The sequence below is a fragment of the Glycine soja genome, chromosome 15 (genome assembly GCF_004193775.1).
Source record: "Glycine soja cultivar W05 chromosome 15, ASM419377v2, whole genome shotgun sequence".
In the NCBI taxonomy this organism is placed as follows: domain Eukaryota; kingdom Viridiplantae; phylum Streptophyta; class Magnoliopsida; order Fabales; family Fabaceae; genus Glycine; species Glycine soja.
In genome coordinates, this window is record NC_041016.1 from 3,727,608 (window position 1) to 3,743,616 (window position 16,009).

A 16,009-nucleotide genomic window follows, 5' to 3' on the forward strand; every position below is an offset into this window, starting at 1 on the left:
TAAAAACACGAGTAATATAATGTTTTTTTTATAGCAAAAATAAAAAAAGACCACAAACGCTTCGGTCGGTAGCCCTCACAAAAAGACAGAGCAGAGCAGGCAGAAGTGCAAAAGTATGAATTGATGATCTCTTCTAATCATTTTCTCTCTCAAGTCTCATCCTCTTCTTCTGTTATAATCATTTCATTGATGCTTCTTCTCAAGTTTGAATCTTGAATACCGAACAACAACAAAATAATAAAAAAAGAAGAAATCATGGGGTCAAAGTTTCCGATGACCCAGTTGGGGATATCGCCCAGATATGTGATTTATCCCCACAGTGCATACAACTACAAGTATTCCAGAAGAATATTCTCAGAGCAAAAGTTCCCGTTCAAGTTCGTGGCGCAGTCCTTAGGGGATAAATGGAAGCTAAATGACATAAGTACTAGTACGTTCCTTCTCTTGTTACTTCTAATGCTACCAGTGGTACCACACTTTTTAAGCTTCTGCCTTCTTGTTTTAGTCACAATCTTGTCTTTGAGGTTAAAAGAAAATAACATTTCTCCAAATTATAGTGTATTATTTTCCTTTATCTCTCTCTCATTCTGGCTGTTTATTTTAATAATTAAATTTCCATTTATTTTTCAAAGGTTCTATCCAAGAAAGATGGAATGTATTGATGTCGAGGACCCAAAATTTTTGGAATGAAGTTACCTTTCCACTTGCAAAACCTGGTCAAACTAGGAAGCCTGATCCTGAAAATGATTGTGGATTTCAAGTTATGGAAGACATTTTAATGATAGAGAAGACAATTGACCGCAGAACACCATGTGGGGTTCTTTCTCTAGCTGCTGTGATTTGTATTGAACAATTCAGCAGGTGAATACGCGTGAATCTTTCTATTTTGGATGTAAATTCTTTTATATTGGTCCTTGGACCAGTGCATTCATCAAATGGAATATATATTAACAGATTCAAGACTAAAGTATATAATTGAAGTGCTATATGATACATGTTTTTACTTTTGCACTTGAAATGCACAGTAAAATTATTTGTTTGTTATCCCAAAATTACTGAAAAAGACAGTGTAATAAGAGAAAGCACTAAATAATGTTTATTTTCTTCTTTTGCCTTAAAATGTTTACTATAAACTAATATACTAAATGGTTCTGATAATTTCTTTAGTTTCTTTTCTTAAACTGCTTTCTTCAATCCAAAAATATAGGGTGGTTCTTGCTAGCTATGAGTTGAGTTATGACTGAGATACACAAGAATATAATTTTCAATCTATCATACTAAACATGTGTGTAAGCAGCTTTCCTATTAGGACACATTACTTTTATTTTTTATTTTTTGGTTTACTTAGGAGGTCTTATAGGGAAAAACCTGATTTATTATAATTATGTATTAGGAAGTCATTAGGCAGCTATTTTCATATTAATTTTGTATTAGGCAGTTATAAATTATGATGTAATAGTTATAGTGATATATAAGTAGTGTTGCAGAGTAAAAGGGAAATAAGATGTTTGACTGTTATTCCTTGTGTTTTGAAGGAGGAAACTCTTTTATAGGGGAAACCCTGTGTTTGTACTCAAATCTAGCTTAAAAGCCAAATATTTATATCTTTATTCAGAACTGAGCATGTTTATTTCTTGAGTACAACAAGGTCCCAACGCCCACGAGCCTGAGAAGGAGGAGGGGGGAGGGAATGGACTTACAACATCAAGCACCCCCTCCTCTGGTGGTCTTAGAGGCCAGGGAATTTGCCATGAGTTATCAATTAGTTGGCATGTGTTGCTTTGTTAATTTAATGTCAATGGAAAATTGAATCCTGGGAAGCACCGTTAATGAGGGTCTTGTCTTTTTTGTATTGCTTGCTTGCTTCATGCCTATCAAACTGATAAAGAAATTATTATTTGACCTTTTTAAAATAAGATATGCAGGATGAATGGATTGACTGGGAAGAAAATGCAGAAAATTTTTGAAGCACTTGTGCCTGAATCTGTATATAATAATGCCCGTAATTTGGTTGAATATTGCTGCTTTAGATTTTTGTCAAGGGATGGTTCTGATATTCATCCTTCCCTCCAGGTATTGAAGAACTGTTCTTTGGATGATTTGTTAGAAACCATGTCTGATGTTCATTTTCTGTTCTGTTTTATCTAAGTTCATCATGGTCTCATCAAACATTCATGTGATATTTTTTTTGTTTTTTGTTTGAAATGTTGATTTACTGAACACAATTTTCTAAAGAAAAAAAAATACTATTTCTTATTTCCTAATGCATTTTATTTTTCATCTGACCAACACCACTTCTCCTTGTGTACCCCCACTCTTTCCTACAGTTGTCCATACCTAAGCCCCACTCTTGTTTGATGATCTCTTCACATATTTTATAACCTTTACAATGAAGATTTGATTAATTTTTATTTTATTTCCTTCCAACAATTCAATATGGTGTTGTTTTGGAGTCACTGGTCTTCAGTTTCACAAATGTCATTCAGTTCTTTATCCGACCTATCTTGTGGTAAAGAATTGTGCAACCTCCTCCAAAAGAAGGAAACACACATATACTGTGAAATAATTTTATGAGAAAATATCGTGAAAAACAATAATTGGTTTTTGTGAAATTTGAATAGCCAAAAAAGCAGCAATGACAGATGAATCCTAACTCACTGGAGCTCTTTGTTTCACTTGTCCATTTAATTATCAAATACTGTAATACTGAATAAACATTATTATTATATTTCCATAAAAGAAATGCAGTGCTCATTGCTTTTGGACATGTCTATAGGACCCTGCATTCCAGAGGCTGATATTCATAACCATGCTTGCCTGGGAAAATCCTTACACTAATGACCTTTCCAGCAATGCAGAGAAGGCTTCTTTACAGGTTCACTTCTTTCCTTTAGTTAGTGTACTTCACCTTCCCTTCAAGCATTGAATATGCTGCCGATTGCATATGGGAGATATGAGAAGAGAGATAACATTTTTCCTTTGAATTCTCTCTCTAGTTTGTCCATTGAACTGTAACACAAATTTTAAAGGTGACTAACTGGAAAGTAGTTCACTTATAAATTTAAACTATCCTCTCTGTTGCACCCCAAAAATAGTGTCCTCCCTCTTGTTAATGATTATCTAGGAAAAGTTATTTCATTTCAATCTTCTGAAATCGGTCAATGATATCATGATAGAACATTGAAGGTGGGAGATATTTTGGTTTAAGGATTTCCAGTTATTTTTTTTCATCGTAATTATATTACTTCATTTGGTTCTTTTTTCTTTATGATTTTGAGAGATCACTTCATATATGTAATTTTTGTGGACTTTGCAGAATAAACTTGTCACTGAGGAGGCTTTTGTTCGTATTGCTCCTGCAATCTCTGGTGTGGTTGACCGACCCACAGTGCACAATCTTTTTAAGGCACTTGCTGGTGATCAAGAGGGCATTTCTATGAGCTCGTGGCTGAATTACATTAATGAATTTGTCAAGTGAGTTTTTGTTCATCTTTCTGTTAATGATATGATGATCTTAGGAGAAGACATCCAAGCAACATGTGTTTCTGACCCCTAAGTTGTTGGAATATAAATGATCTGTAATGATTTGCTAATCTCAACTGCTCTAGTGCACTAGGTATTCTCATTTTATCTGGATAATTAGTGCATGAAAGAATAGACAGAAAGAATGGAATTTATTTTTTCATGATAAGGGGGAATTGTCTTAATTCCATAATAAAATGTATGATTGATGCTTAGTTCTTCCATCTTTTGTTCACATTTTTTAACTTCCTCTTTATAATGCTTCTGCTTTAGACTCCTCATTTGCCCTTCAATTCTCGAATCTGTTACATTGAAGGTTCACATTTAGTTTTGATGCTTCAATTATATGGTAAAAATCTTTGTATTTTATAGACTTTTCATATGGTACAGTTGCCTCAGTTGAGTATTGCAGCATAAATAAATGATATAATTTGTTAGTTCCATCTTTCCTTTTATGTTTGTTCTACAGCATGCTCATTGCTTGATAGTGCTGGAATGCTCTCAGAACTTCAAAACATTCTCTGGTATGACAACTTTTGTGCTGAACTGGTACTGATATTACTGCAGAGTGCGTCAAAAACAGATATCATATCAAATTCCAGAGTTTCCTCAACTTTCTGAGGAGAGGATTTTATGCATTGGTTCCAACAGTAAGCGACCTGTTCTGAAATGGGAGAATAATATGGCATGGCCTGGCAAACTTACTCTTACTGATAAGGCAATCTATTTTGAGGTATTTTATGATTCTATGTGTGGTTATATAATATACTATTTCATAAGCTTTGGGATTTTCCCTATAGCAATACAAAAAGACCTGTAGATTTCTCTGTACAAAGCACAATTACCACTCTTTATAATTTATATATATTGCTTATATTGTATTTAATATGTGTAAGCATATTTTATGATTGAGGTGATGCAATTAAAAAAATTAGTATATCTGATTTTTATGTTGTTTCTTGGTGTTATGATACATAAGATTAAATTTACTATTACTGGAATATAGGTGAATGCTTAAGCCTATAACAACCAAAAAATACATTTGACTTGTTGCAGCTCTTGGCCCATAATTTCCAATCACTGTCTTGTCATGTAATCTCTTGTTATGAAATCTCCTTGACTTGTCACATCTTAGTCCCTCTGCCCCCCTTTTGATAAAAGAAATTGAAGTTCTCCTTGTACAGCATCAAAAGAATCAAATTCAAGTAGAATTAGTTTCTAGTTATGCATATGAAGAGTTGAATGTTTTAAGAATAGGGCTTCAAAAAACTCCATGATCCTGCCAGTTTCAAACTGGTTTAGGAACAAAGACAACCAATTTGATCGGTTTCTATAAGGCTCGAGGGCTGGCTTCCAGGTCACAGCCAAGACTCATGGAATTGAGGCTCTGCAGGCCTAGACTTGGCATAATAATGGCTGCATGTTACAGCTGTCAAAGGTTGGCACCATCTTAACCTAGAAGGATTATATTTGTTTCATAACAAAATATAATTACAGAAAGGCTGTCATAGTCTCGTACAAACCCCAATTCACAAGATCTAGTGGATTGCTAGAAAAGATTGGTCCAATGGAACTCCCTTAAACTCGAGAAAACAGTGTGGGCAAGGGATTTTAAGTTTGAGGAGATGCCATTTAGTTGTTACTTGTTAGTAATTAATCTATGAGAACTTATTAACATAGTTATCCATTAGAGACTATTCACTGTAAATAATAATAAAATAGGATTGATTATGCATGGCACTGACTGGTTGGTTGGTTGCTTGCTAATGTGTGTAAAAGTGAACTGGTGATAGATTATAAATTAAAAGAGTTTCTATAAAAAGAAAAGTAATCACCATCTTTTTTTAATGTCCTTTTCAAATCTATGTTCCAGGCAGTTGGCATACTGGGAAAGAAGAGAGCCATGAGATTGGATCTTATACATGATGGATTACAGGTAGAGAAGGCAAAGGTTGGGCCTTTCGGGTCTGCACTTTTTGACTCTGCTGTTTCTGTTTCTTCTGGCTCAGAGTGAGTTCTTCAAGCATTTTTTATTAGTTATATTGAGTCTTGGATTTATGGTTTATAGTGTAACAAAATTTGATGATCTGGCATGTCTTATGTTGTTCTTATTGTAATATGATTAGGGTGTATAATTAATAAACTACTGATTATCATGTATCTTCTTACCATATTAATGTAGATCAATTAGAGTGAGATTAGGGCTTATAATTAATTAATTATTAAACTATTTATTGTGAGATCCTTAGTTCCAATACATGTAATTCTTTATAAATTCTAACTATCCGATAATGTATATATATTTTCATTTGATTAATTCTCTTCTATATAAAATATTAATTGACTTGCATGCCCATTTTAAACAAAATAGATTTCCCAGTTTCCGAAGAAAGGCAGTACCTTCTTGGGGTCCCCTTTAGGTTGCCTACATCTTGTGGTAGGTTCTACCTAGATGCCCTTTGGTACAAAGTTTTTCTTTATCCTATTCTTTGCCTCTCCTATTCATTCTTCATAGGGAATTTGTTAATATAATTGTTTTCTTAGAAATTGGGTTTAGGGCCTAACTCAACCTCACATAATTGGCTTGTTAGGTGAGGACTGCCTAGGCTTTATAAGCTCTATTTTAGCCATATTTTTAGTGAATGTGGGACTAAATTACCACTAGAGGCTGCAATTAAGGCAGCCCCAAAGAGGAAGGTTTATAAGGAGATGTAGGAGATTTTGATGTATTAATAAAATAGTTCATTAGCAAATGTGCACCAGAACCCACAATTTTGTCCTCCACTTCTGTCTTTAGTGCTTTGCTGCATTTTTCATTATCCTTTTAAAATAAGTTATGTTTCTTTTTCTATTTATATTCATACTTAGGTTGAATCGGTGGGTGCTGGAATTCATCGACTTAGGAGGCGAGATGAGGCGGGATGTTTGGCACGCATTTATAAGTGAAGTCATTGCTTTACACAGGTTCATACGCGAGTATGGACCTGATGATTCTGATGAGTCATTGTTTAAAGTATATGGAGCTCGCAAAGGAAAGGATAGAGCAACAACCACTGCCATTAATGGTATTGCTAGACTCCAAGCCCTTCAACATTTGCGAAAGTTGCTTGATGATCCCACCAAGCTTGTGCAGTTCTCATATTTACAGAATGCACCACACGGTGATATTGTCCTCCAAACTTTAGCTGTTAATTATTGGGGAGGTCCACTAGTTTCAGGATTTATAAATACCCGCAATCAGCCAGAAATTCGCCCTTCTGATGAAATATCTGATAGCCGCAGCCATGTGTTTGACATAGATGGAAGTGTCTACTTGCAGAAGTGGATGAAATCTCCATCTTGGGGGTCTAGTACTTCCACTAATTTTTGGAAGAACACTTCAGTAAAAGGTTTAATATTAAGTAAGAATCTTGTTGTGGCTGATTTATCACTCACAGAAAGAACAGCAAAAACATGCAAACAAAAGTACCACGTTGTGGAGAAGACTCAAGCCACCATTGATGCTGCAACTCTACAAGGCATACCCAGCAACATTGATCTTTTCAAGGTTGGGATGCTTAACTTGCTCATCACCTTTGATAAATTTAAGTAACTAGTAATTACTAGATTATGTTGGGATCATTTTGTCAGTGTGCGGTTAAATGATGTCATCCTGTTCAGCCTACATGGTACCACACACAATTGTAGCCTTCTATAGAAAAAAAGAAAAAATAAATAAAGTAGAGCAAAGTCCCCCCTCCCTCACCTGAGAAATGCTTATAATACACTCTCCCCCTCTTATCTTAAATATACATTCTCTGTTCTTGAAAGATGAATGTGTTATATATTTGAGTCCATTTTAATGTAAATGGATTTTTGGGAGATTTTTTTCTCATTGATTCTTGATGTGATTAACAACTTGTTTTAATCTACTTCATTATACTTTCTAAAATACTAAAATCAATAATAAGATGTTTAAAATTAGTTAATGGTGACACTAGAAGTTGTAGAAAAAGATAAAAATAATATTGGGTCGCATTCATATTATTCAATACTATTAAGATGTTTGTTTATATTGAAAGGGAATAAAAGTGTAACTTATATTTATCGACAGAGTGAGAGGGTTGGGGGGGGAGTGTATATTTTAAAATAATAGGGGAGGGAAGTGTAATTTAAGCATCTCTCATAGGGGAGAGCAATTGACCCAAAAAATCTTACTTTATATGACCCATGAGGTTTTGAATTGTGGCTGCAACCACCACAGCCACATCAAGCTATGATTGCAGACCACAATGGCTGAGGTTGGTCTGCAATGGCTGCTTGCAAACACAATTTAAAACTTTTTGGCCATCCATTGCTACTTATAGTGAAGCAGAGACATGGGTAGAGCTAAAGTGTTTCCAATGATGGGGCAAAAGAATAATAATAGTTTTTTTAGTGGGGCAAGTTAAACAATTTTTAAAAAATTTACATGCAAAAAAGTTTACTTCAGAAAAATTTGGTGGGAGGAGAGGGTTACGATAGTCCCTGTATAGCAACACTCCCCTCTACCTGAGTAGAGATTTAATTTTGTCCTCATTCTAAATTTTTATGATTAGCATAGTGGTTGGTAAAAGATATATTGCCCTTTTCTCTTTTCCATTTTTCAAGCATTGAATTGAACTTAATATATTGTATTGCTGATGTTACCTGTATTAACTCATTCTTGAATCTTGATCAGTTCATGGCACGAGTCTTTATTAGCAATTTTGCTTTAGGCCATCATATTTGATTGCTTCTTTTAATCTTTTTGTTGTTTTGTTTGAATGGGTTCCATAAATCGCAAGTTCTTAGACAGTGATCTTGTTCCTGTGCAGGAACTAATGTTTCCTTTCACCTTGATTGTCAAAAACTTTGAAAAGCTTAGACACTGGGAGGAGCCACACTTGACCATTGCATTTCTTGGACTCGCCTATACAATAATTTATAGGTGCATGTATTCACCTCATTTTTTTTTAATTATGCTATTGATGGTTGTTGTCTTCCCACTCACAAGTCAGCATGATGATCATTTGGTAGCTAGCTTCTTTTTTTTTTTTTTTTCCTTTTTTCTGAAGTTTTGCTAATTTGTTTCCAAGTCTTTGTGAGTAGTAGGAATGGATAATTTTATGGGGATATATAATATTTCCAGTGGTATGGATATTGAGGAAAAATGAATGATTATCATGGAAAAATTTATGACATTATACTCACAGAAACTGTTTCATTGATTACATTCTTGGGGTTTAAATTCTTTTGGTTGGTGATATATGGCTTCCTTAGAGGACCATTCTTTGGACTACGCATTTATAGCTTATGTTTATTACAAACTAATCGATGATCCAGCTAATTGTTTCTGGGCACCTTTTCCTCCATGCTGTTATTGTTTTTTGAGCTGATGTTTTAATTTGCCTTTCCAGAAACCTGCTGTCATATATGTTTCCCATGATGCTGATGATTTTGGCAGTTGGCATGCTGACAATCAGGGCCCTTAAAGAGCAAGGCCGCCTTGGACGATCTTTTGGTGAAGTCACAATACGTGACCAGCCACCATCCAATACTATACAAAAGATTATTGCTGTAAAAGATGCCATGCGTGATGTTGAGAATTTTATGCAGCAAGTGAATGTCTTCCTCCTCAAAATGCGTTCCATTTTACTTTCTGGCCATCCACAGGTATGAATATTCAACCTTGTTCTTTAGGTGTTTTGGGATGTTATTTGATATTATTTTGATCTTGCTCCTGTCTTGGGGATATTTAGTATGATCTGACACTTTATCAGCTTTTGGGAGAGTGTTTTATATTATTTTGATCTTTACTCCTGTCTTAGAGGATGTTTAATGATTATCTTTATCAGATAACTACTGAGGTTGCACTGGTGCTGATATCTTCTGCAACCATTCTCCTCATTATCCCGTTCAAGTACATTTTTTCCTTTCTTCTCTTTGATATGTTCACAAGGGAGCTTGAGTTTCGGAGAGAAATGGTTAAAAAGTTCAGAAGTTTTCTAAGGGAGAGGTGGCATACGGTTCCTGCTGTCCCCGTGTCAATTTTACCATTTGAAAATGAAGACAGATCAGAAATTTACTTAAAGGAAATTGAGGACCAATCAAAAACACAAGGAAATCAGAGCAGTGTAAAGTCCAGATAGTTAGTGATACCATTTTCAGTGTTACTTACAGATATTGTAATTATGTAAATTTTGTTTCATTTTTTTGTAAAGGAAAATGGGAAGCTTGTGTATTAGCTATCTTTTCTCCCTTTGGATTTGTTATACGGAATGCTTGAGTTGGGTAGTTTTCATTTTTAACTTTTCTCTCTAATGTTGAAACCGTCCTCAATGTTGGTTCTCATTGAAAAAAAAATGTAGATTAATTACAACAGAGAATTCCTAATTTACATTAATAGTTTTGTAGAGGCTTTTTAGACATCCTCGAATAAATTTATGTTTCACTCAATAGAAGTCAATGAAGCAACAAAAGCCAAAAAAAGAAAATTACAAAAAATAGGAACCAGTCAAGTGTAACATTAAGAAGACCTTCAACATACATAATTTGCTAGAACGTGATCCATGATGTAAACATGTATACCAATGGGAACATGAATGGCTTTATAAGTTTTGGATTCATTGCATGCAACCGTCTTGCCATGATAGGAGCATACTGTTTGATTCTTGCATTCAAAAAGAATATTAACAAGAATTATGTTATAGTTAAGATGAGGACTAATTATGAGCATATAGAATTAGTATGATAAAAATATAAGAATACATCATACAAATCTCTAATGCACCCTATTATGAACGCGTGAAAAATATTGTGACTAAAGTAATTATGTAGTATGCTCCCGACCAAGTTATTATACTCGGGTCATAATGTGCAAAATTATATGCTGTTGGACACGCTCAAAAATGCTTGAATCGTTTGAAGACAAACATGTGGCTGCAGGGTTTCCATAAGTGCCTCTGCAGCAAGCAATACTCATCAGTGTTAAAGACATCACAGGCACTTCGGCCAGCAATAACTTTGTCACCATTCTTTGAAGCTAGCTGAGACGGAGAATTCTTCCTCAAATCTCCATCACAGCCAGCAGTGCTAGAGTTGCCGGTGCCATTAACAGCTTTTATTGTTACAGGCAAGTTGAACCCATCTACAAGGCCAACAAACATCATAAAAATCAGCTTTTATTGTCTCCTTGCAGTAATTTACTACAGTTCAAGTTTTATTGCTTGATTGCTTCCACAGCTTCAGGTGCTGCCACCCAACACATCAAATTACTAAGCATTACAAAAAAGGTTCCCTTCTAAGACAGCCACATTCTTTGCTTAAACAAATAAACATTCTGTACTAAGCATAAACAAATAATCACTCCAGTGCACACCCAATAATGATTAAGGAGAAAGTTCTAATAGGATTTGGATAAAAAAGTCTCTTTGCGGCGAGAAATCCAACTACCATAAACAAACATACCCACCACACTAAACTGTGATTTTAAAATCGATCCAAAAACACACGCTTTCCTTATTAAAGTGATTAAAAGTTGCATCCCTTGAATTGTAAGGAAAAGGGAAAGAAAATGAAACATGGCATGAACAGGCCTTACTAGTATCTTGTAATGATAATCGTTTAACAAGGTCATTGAATTCCAATGAATAATTTTATTGTGTCTTACAGAAGATAATGCGTTTCTTCCTATTAGGATAACTCTTGAGATGAAAATCAAGAAAGAGAGACATTAAAAAGAGCATTAATTGAAGTACGACAAGTTCAGGATGGATATTTAACTCAACCGCCTCCGTCACTTCCTCTCACCTTACCCCTTTTTCACTTTCACTTTTAACTGCTTTTCAATATTAGGATAAGGAATCGTTAAAAATATTAAATAAATTAAAATCGTCGGAATATATGTTAAAACTTAAAAAGGTGTCTGATTCTATCTTTCCAAATGTTTTCCCTCATTTCATTTCTCGTTTGACTTGTCTTTACATGCAAAAGTTTTACCAAAAGTTATAACTCACATAAGCTAGATGACAGTATAAAACTTACACCGTTAATAAATATATAGATATCAAACTTTTTTTAATGTATTTATCATTATATTTTTTACTTGTTTCTTGAGTATGAATTGTTAATGGGTTGAGTTGGATTTGACTAAATTCATCACTCAACCTGATAAAAAATTTACAAGTTGGATTAAATTTGTGTAATTTTTTACAAATTTGACCCAATCTAACCTAATTATAAACAAGTTGGATTAATCGAATCTAAATATTAAAAAAATTCTTTATTTTGTAAAAAATAAATAATTAGAATAATAATTTATTTTTATCTAAAATTTTGTAAGTATGTAATGATTAAATGCATTTAAAAAAGATTAAATTGTGATAATATTTGACTAATAAAATTAATAATTTTGATGTTAATATGATGTTTTATTTTAGATAAAAATAAAACATTATATTAACAAAAAAAATATAAATAAATTAAGATTGAGATAAAAAATAATAACTTAAAAAAGAAAAAATTATGAGTGACTTAATTTAATAATTTAATAAATTATGATTTAAAACTTGATAGTTAATGTGTTTTATATTTAATAATTAATTTATATATAATAAAAAATTTAATCGTATGATATGAATGGATCAGATTAAATCTCGTTAACCAATCTATTTGTGATTAAATCTTAATTAGATTAAATCAAATTTAACCCAAATATTTAAAAAACCAACCTAATTGAATCGCGTTGGATCGTGAATAGACTTGTTGGATCATGAATAGAGTTGAACCATAAACACCGGTGTAATGGACAAGATAAAAGTGTATAAGAACTATATTTTTGAGTCTCAATTAAGGTTTACATGGACGTAGGATTTTCGACCAAGAGGTAAAAGAAAAAAAAATAACTTGCTCTACTTTTATTTAAAAGATTCAAAATATATACTAGTACAGAATCAGATAGAAAACAGAAAGGATCAATACAAGAGTTCCTAACAAAATTTAAAAGCAAAACCCTCCTCAAATTTGAGTTAAATGTGATGAAAAATCTTGGTCCACTAATTGCCCCCCGGACTTGGTGAAGCAGCCAGTAAACCACAAATGACCCTCCAGAAGAAGAAAACAGCAAAATTGGACTATGACCACGTTTTACATCAGAAGATACTAAGCAGAACCCGCCGCAACCTTCTTCCGAACAATCCTTTTTCGGCGAGTTTTAGGAGCTGAAGATTCTGCACCAGACCCGTCTGTATTCCTTTGTTTGATGCCCAAGAGCCCAAGCCCAGAAACAACTGCATTTTTTGATATAAACCATTTTGAGGATGACTTTTCTACATTCTCAGAAGTCCTGTTATACACTTTCAAGAGGTCATCCGACTGAGCCAGGGGATCTGCCTCAACTCCAAGCCAGGCACGCTTAGAAGTCTCTCCCAATTGAACGTTCAAGATCCTGCACAAAATTCAAATTCAGAATAAACGCACTCATAAAACAGCTTCCAAAATGCTTTCTTCCTCAACCATATAAATTATTACCTGAATGTTGTGCTGAAGAACAAGGCAACTCCAATAACATCAAAATGGGTCATCATTGCTCTATCAAACCCACATAACAGTTGATATCTCAGGTTGGCATAAATTCCGAGAAAGGCACCATAACCAAGCGCATTACTGCTCACACTTGGGACTGTCACAGATAATCTGCAGACAATTCAGGCACAACATATGCAAAGATAAAATTAATATAGCACTCATCATTTGACCAACCATGGGTAAAACTCTAGGATTAAACAATTAAATGAATTGAATGTCATTGAACGTAAGGTTGGGTTTCAACCCTGCTTACCTTCCCTCCTTTTTACTAGCCAGAGAGTTTGACAACGCACCCTGTACTGCACCAGCACTCAAACCAACCATGCACAACTCAGCAGCCTTGAACAGAAAGCATTGAATTCTCTTTTGCATGTCAAATTCCCTAAGTGGATAGCTCTTTTCAAATATGTTGTTTGGAAGCTTCTGCAATGTATTTTGTAAATCAAACCGAAAAGTGTTCCCATATGATCGACAAGGAGCAAGGGACCAAACAACTAGTGCATTGCATGCTGCTGCTGTCATCACGTTCATTAATGCAAGATCCCACTCCTGCTTTATCCTAGAGTCAAATTGAAGTTAACAATTATTACTGTAATTCATCAATAATAACACAAGACAAACTTCCAAATCATTTTAAATACACAACACACCTATCTTTCCGATTTTTTATCTCCCACCACAAAGAGCAACCTACTGTTGCAGCCTCCTCCAATAGAAACCTATACAAGAATGCAGGATCTGCAAGCAACCTGCACAATAAAAGAAGTATATATGAGATAATAGTATATACAAATACACTCCAAAAAGAAAGTTAAAAAGTTCAGTAGATTTGATGGGGCATGAGGGGGGAAGGAAATAAAAAAACAATAGAGCACTCTTCTAGGTGCAAAAGTACTCGTCCAACTCAACTCAAAGTCTCTCTAAAATAAAATTATTATTAATCAGGGGCAAAACTGCATAAGGTTCAAAATGACTGTCTATGTATAGACCAACAAACCCCAACCCAAATTGAAATCTACCTAATTACCTGAATTAATAAAATAAAATCCCTAAAAGACACAAACAAAATTAAAATCCTAATGATTCAGAAGAAAAAATATGAGGTTAAATGTGAGGCGGCATTAGATTCCAAATTTTCTTATATTAGAATAAAATAATTTAAGACAACCGGGCCATAATTGAAATTACCTGCCAATGAAAGACCTTGATAGTGCTTGAGGCAGAGTTCGGGAAATAAACCTACTGGTGGTTGGCCTGGCATTGATTGCAAGAAATTTTACCATTTGAGCTGAGCTAACCAAGCCCTAAAAGCAAAAATCAGTCAGTACCCTATGCTTAACAGCCTAAACAAGTAAAATAACCTGAAAAATATGGTACCATTTCATAAGCTTGCCGAAGCCCAGCAGGCAAATCCATCATAGTCTTTTGCCACTCATTTAACACAGCATCCACAAATTTTCGGTCAAATAGCTTCAACAAAGACATAATGAATTTCATTTCTTTAGGAAACATCAAATTAAAGCAATTAAAAGTTGTACGTTTCATAAAGGGGTAAAAAAACCTATTCTTATATATAAAAAAAATAATAGTAATTCTAACCTCTTCAAAAAGTATCCGTCTCCTAAACAAGCCACCCTCATCTCCCTCATCACCATCATCGAAGTCATCAAAGTAATCGTCATCATCCCCATCATCATCACCTCCATCACCACCACCATGATTGATTTTCTTTCCAATGTCTCCTCCACCTCCCCCAATGTCTAGCTGCAAATTAAAAGCATGAAAATGGATTTCCAAATACTAACAACAAATGAATCTTTATTTCACTAAGTGAAGTCAGCTACAAGGACTACACGATGTCATTGAAATTTTCAGGAACATTATCGAATTTCCAGATACTAATTTGCTAATCAAAGCCGCCACCACCCACCCAGTAAATACATAGGTCTCATGCAAAGAATACTGAAATTTAGATACAGAATTCAAACCAAACATTAAGATTAAACTAAATATCATAATTATATGCATTCATAAGTTGTGAAGCAAACCCTAAGAAAAGAAGGAGAGAGGAAATGTTAATGTTACCTCGGGGCTAAAGCTTGTTTGCTTTTGGGATAAATCGAGTTTGGATTTCTCCAAGGTAACGGCACCGAAGGCACCGTACTGGCCGCCCTTCATAGAGATGGAGGGAAGATGGGAAGAGACGGGCGCGTTAAAGCAACGCTCCAAGTGAACGGTGGAGTCAGTTTCGACGTGGGCGGTGATTTTGAGAGTGTTGAAGTCGTCGGAGGAATACGATCGCACGCTGACACGGAGAACACAGCGTCTGTGACTGAGCGTGGGAAGCATGGGAATGGGGTTAGGGGACGGCGAATTGAACCCCACACCCACATGGTTAACCTTGAATTGAGACAGTGCGGGAATCATCTTTGAATGGAGAGCGATGGAAAAACAAACCCTAATCCAATAGAAAGACCAAATTATTCTATCAACAAAATGCTCTCATGGCTTTCTTTGATTGTAGTGCGAGAGAGATGAAACGAACAAGAGGAGAGTAGATAAACGAACCACAACCCAATCCAAAACCCACTGAGTTCACTCGGCCGCCTTCACCCTCCCTTAATTAATCATTGTCCACAAATTTCTTACACATGCAATTTTTCAAATAACTTCATTTTACACAAGTGTTTTAGTTGTAAAAAAAAAAAAAAAAACTAGTTCATATTTTAATGCGAGTTTAGAATAGTTAGCTTCATTTTAATTGATAAAACATATTCTTATTTGTGACGATGAAAATATAATTCTTTTTAAATATATTTTGAATTGATTTATTTTCAGAAAACAAAACCATGAGTACTTATTATTGAAAAAACTGAATACTTTCCCTTTTTCCCAAATCAAT

At 34.5% G+C, this 16,009-nt stretch overlaps 2 protein-coding genes across 4 annotated transcripts; one reads left to right on the forward strand and one right to left on the reverse strand.

Moving 5' to 3' along the window:
- Positions 1-58: 58 nt before the first annotated feature.
- Positions 59-9,898, forward strand: LOC114388004. 3 transcript variants are annotated; one of them, XM_028348325.1, is made up of 11 exons: positions 62-430; positions 633-861; positions 1,926-2,073; positions 2,777-2,875; positions 3,317-3,474; positions 4,090-4,255; positions 5,396-5,532; positions 6,391-7,069; positions 8,358-8,470; positions 8,940-9,195; positions 9,378-9,898. In XM_028348325.1, the coding sequence occupies exons 1-11, from the start codon at positions 256-258 to the stop codon at positions 9,669-9,671; spliced, it is 2,454 nt and encodes an 817-aa protein (XP_028204126.1). In that variant the 5' UTR covers positions 62-255; the 3' UTR covers positions 9,672-9,898. The 3 variants fall into 3 exon arrangements, with proteins under 3 accessions (XP_028204129.1, XP_028204126.1, XP_028204128.1); XM_028348328.1 differs by lacking the exon at positions 9,378-9,898 and having other exon boundaries at positions 59-430; positions 8,358-8,472; positions 8,940-9,046; XM_028348327.1 differs by lacking the exon at positions 62-430 and having other exon boundaries at positions 742-861; positions 1,918-2,073; positions 9,378-9,794.
- Positions 9,899-12,322: 2,424 nt separating this feature from the next.
- Positions 12,323-15,742, reverse strand: LOC114388196 (protein RETICULATA-RELATED 1, chloroplastic-like). The gene is made up of 8 exons (XM_028348548.1): positions 15,193-15,742; positions 14,707-14,871; positions 14,485-14,577; positions 14,296-14,411; positions 13,758-13,856; positions 13,361-13,666; positions 13,051-13,215; positions 12,323-12,967 (listed from the first exon to the last, which is right to left on the reverse strand). The coding sequence occupies exons 1-8, from the start codon at positions 15,532-15,534 to the stop codon at positions 12,682-12,684; spliced, it is 1,572 nt and encodes a 523-aa protein (XP_028204349.1). The 5' UTR covers positions 15,535-15,742; the 3' UTR covers positions 12,323-12,681.
- Between the last annotated feature and the right edge of the window lie 267 nt (positions 15,743-16,009).

Bases quoted from the DNA above. Each gene is read 5' to 3' on its own strand.
- LOC114388004 (XM_028348325.1), top strand. From the start codon at position 256: ATGGGGTCAAAGTTTCCGATGACCCAGTTGGGGATATCGCCCAGATAT. The intron at 4,256-5,395 runs GTATTTTATGAT...TCTATGTTCCAG, and splicing joins ATAAGGCAATCTATTTTGAG to GCAGTTGGCATACTGGGAAA. The intron at 7,070-8,357 runs GTTGGGATGCTT...GTTCCTGTGCAG, and splicing joins GCAACATTGATCTTTTCAAG to GAACTAATGTTTCCTTTCAC.
- LOC114388196 (XM_028348548.1), bottom strand. From the start codon at position 15,534: ATGATTCCCGCACTGTCTCAATTCAAGGTTAACCATGTGGGTGTGGGG. The intron at 14,578-14,706 runs GTTAGAATTACT...TCTTTGTTGAAG, and splicing joins GACGGATACTTTTTGAAGAG to CTATTTGACCGAAAATTTGT. The intron at 13,667-13,757 runs GTGTGTTGTGTA...ATTTGACTCTAG, and splicing joins ATAAAAAATCGGAAAGATAG to GATAAAGCAGGAGTGGGATC.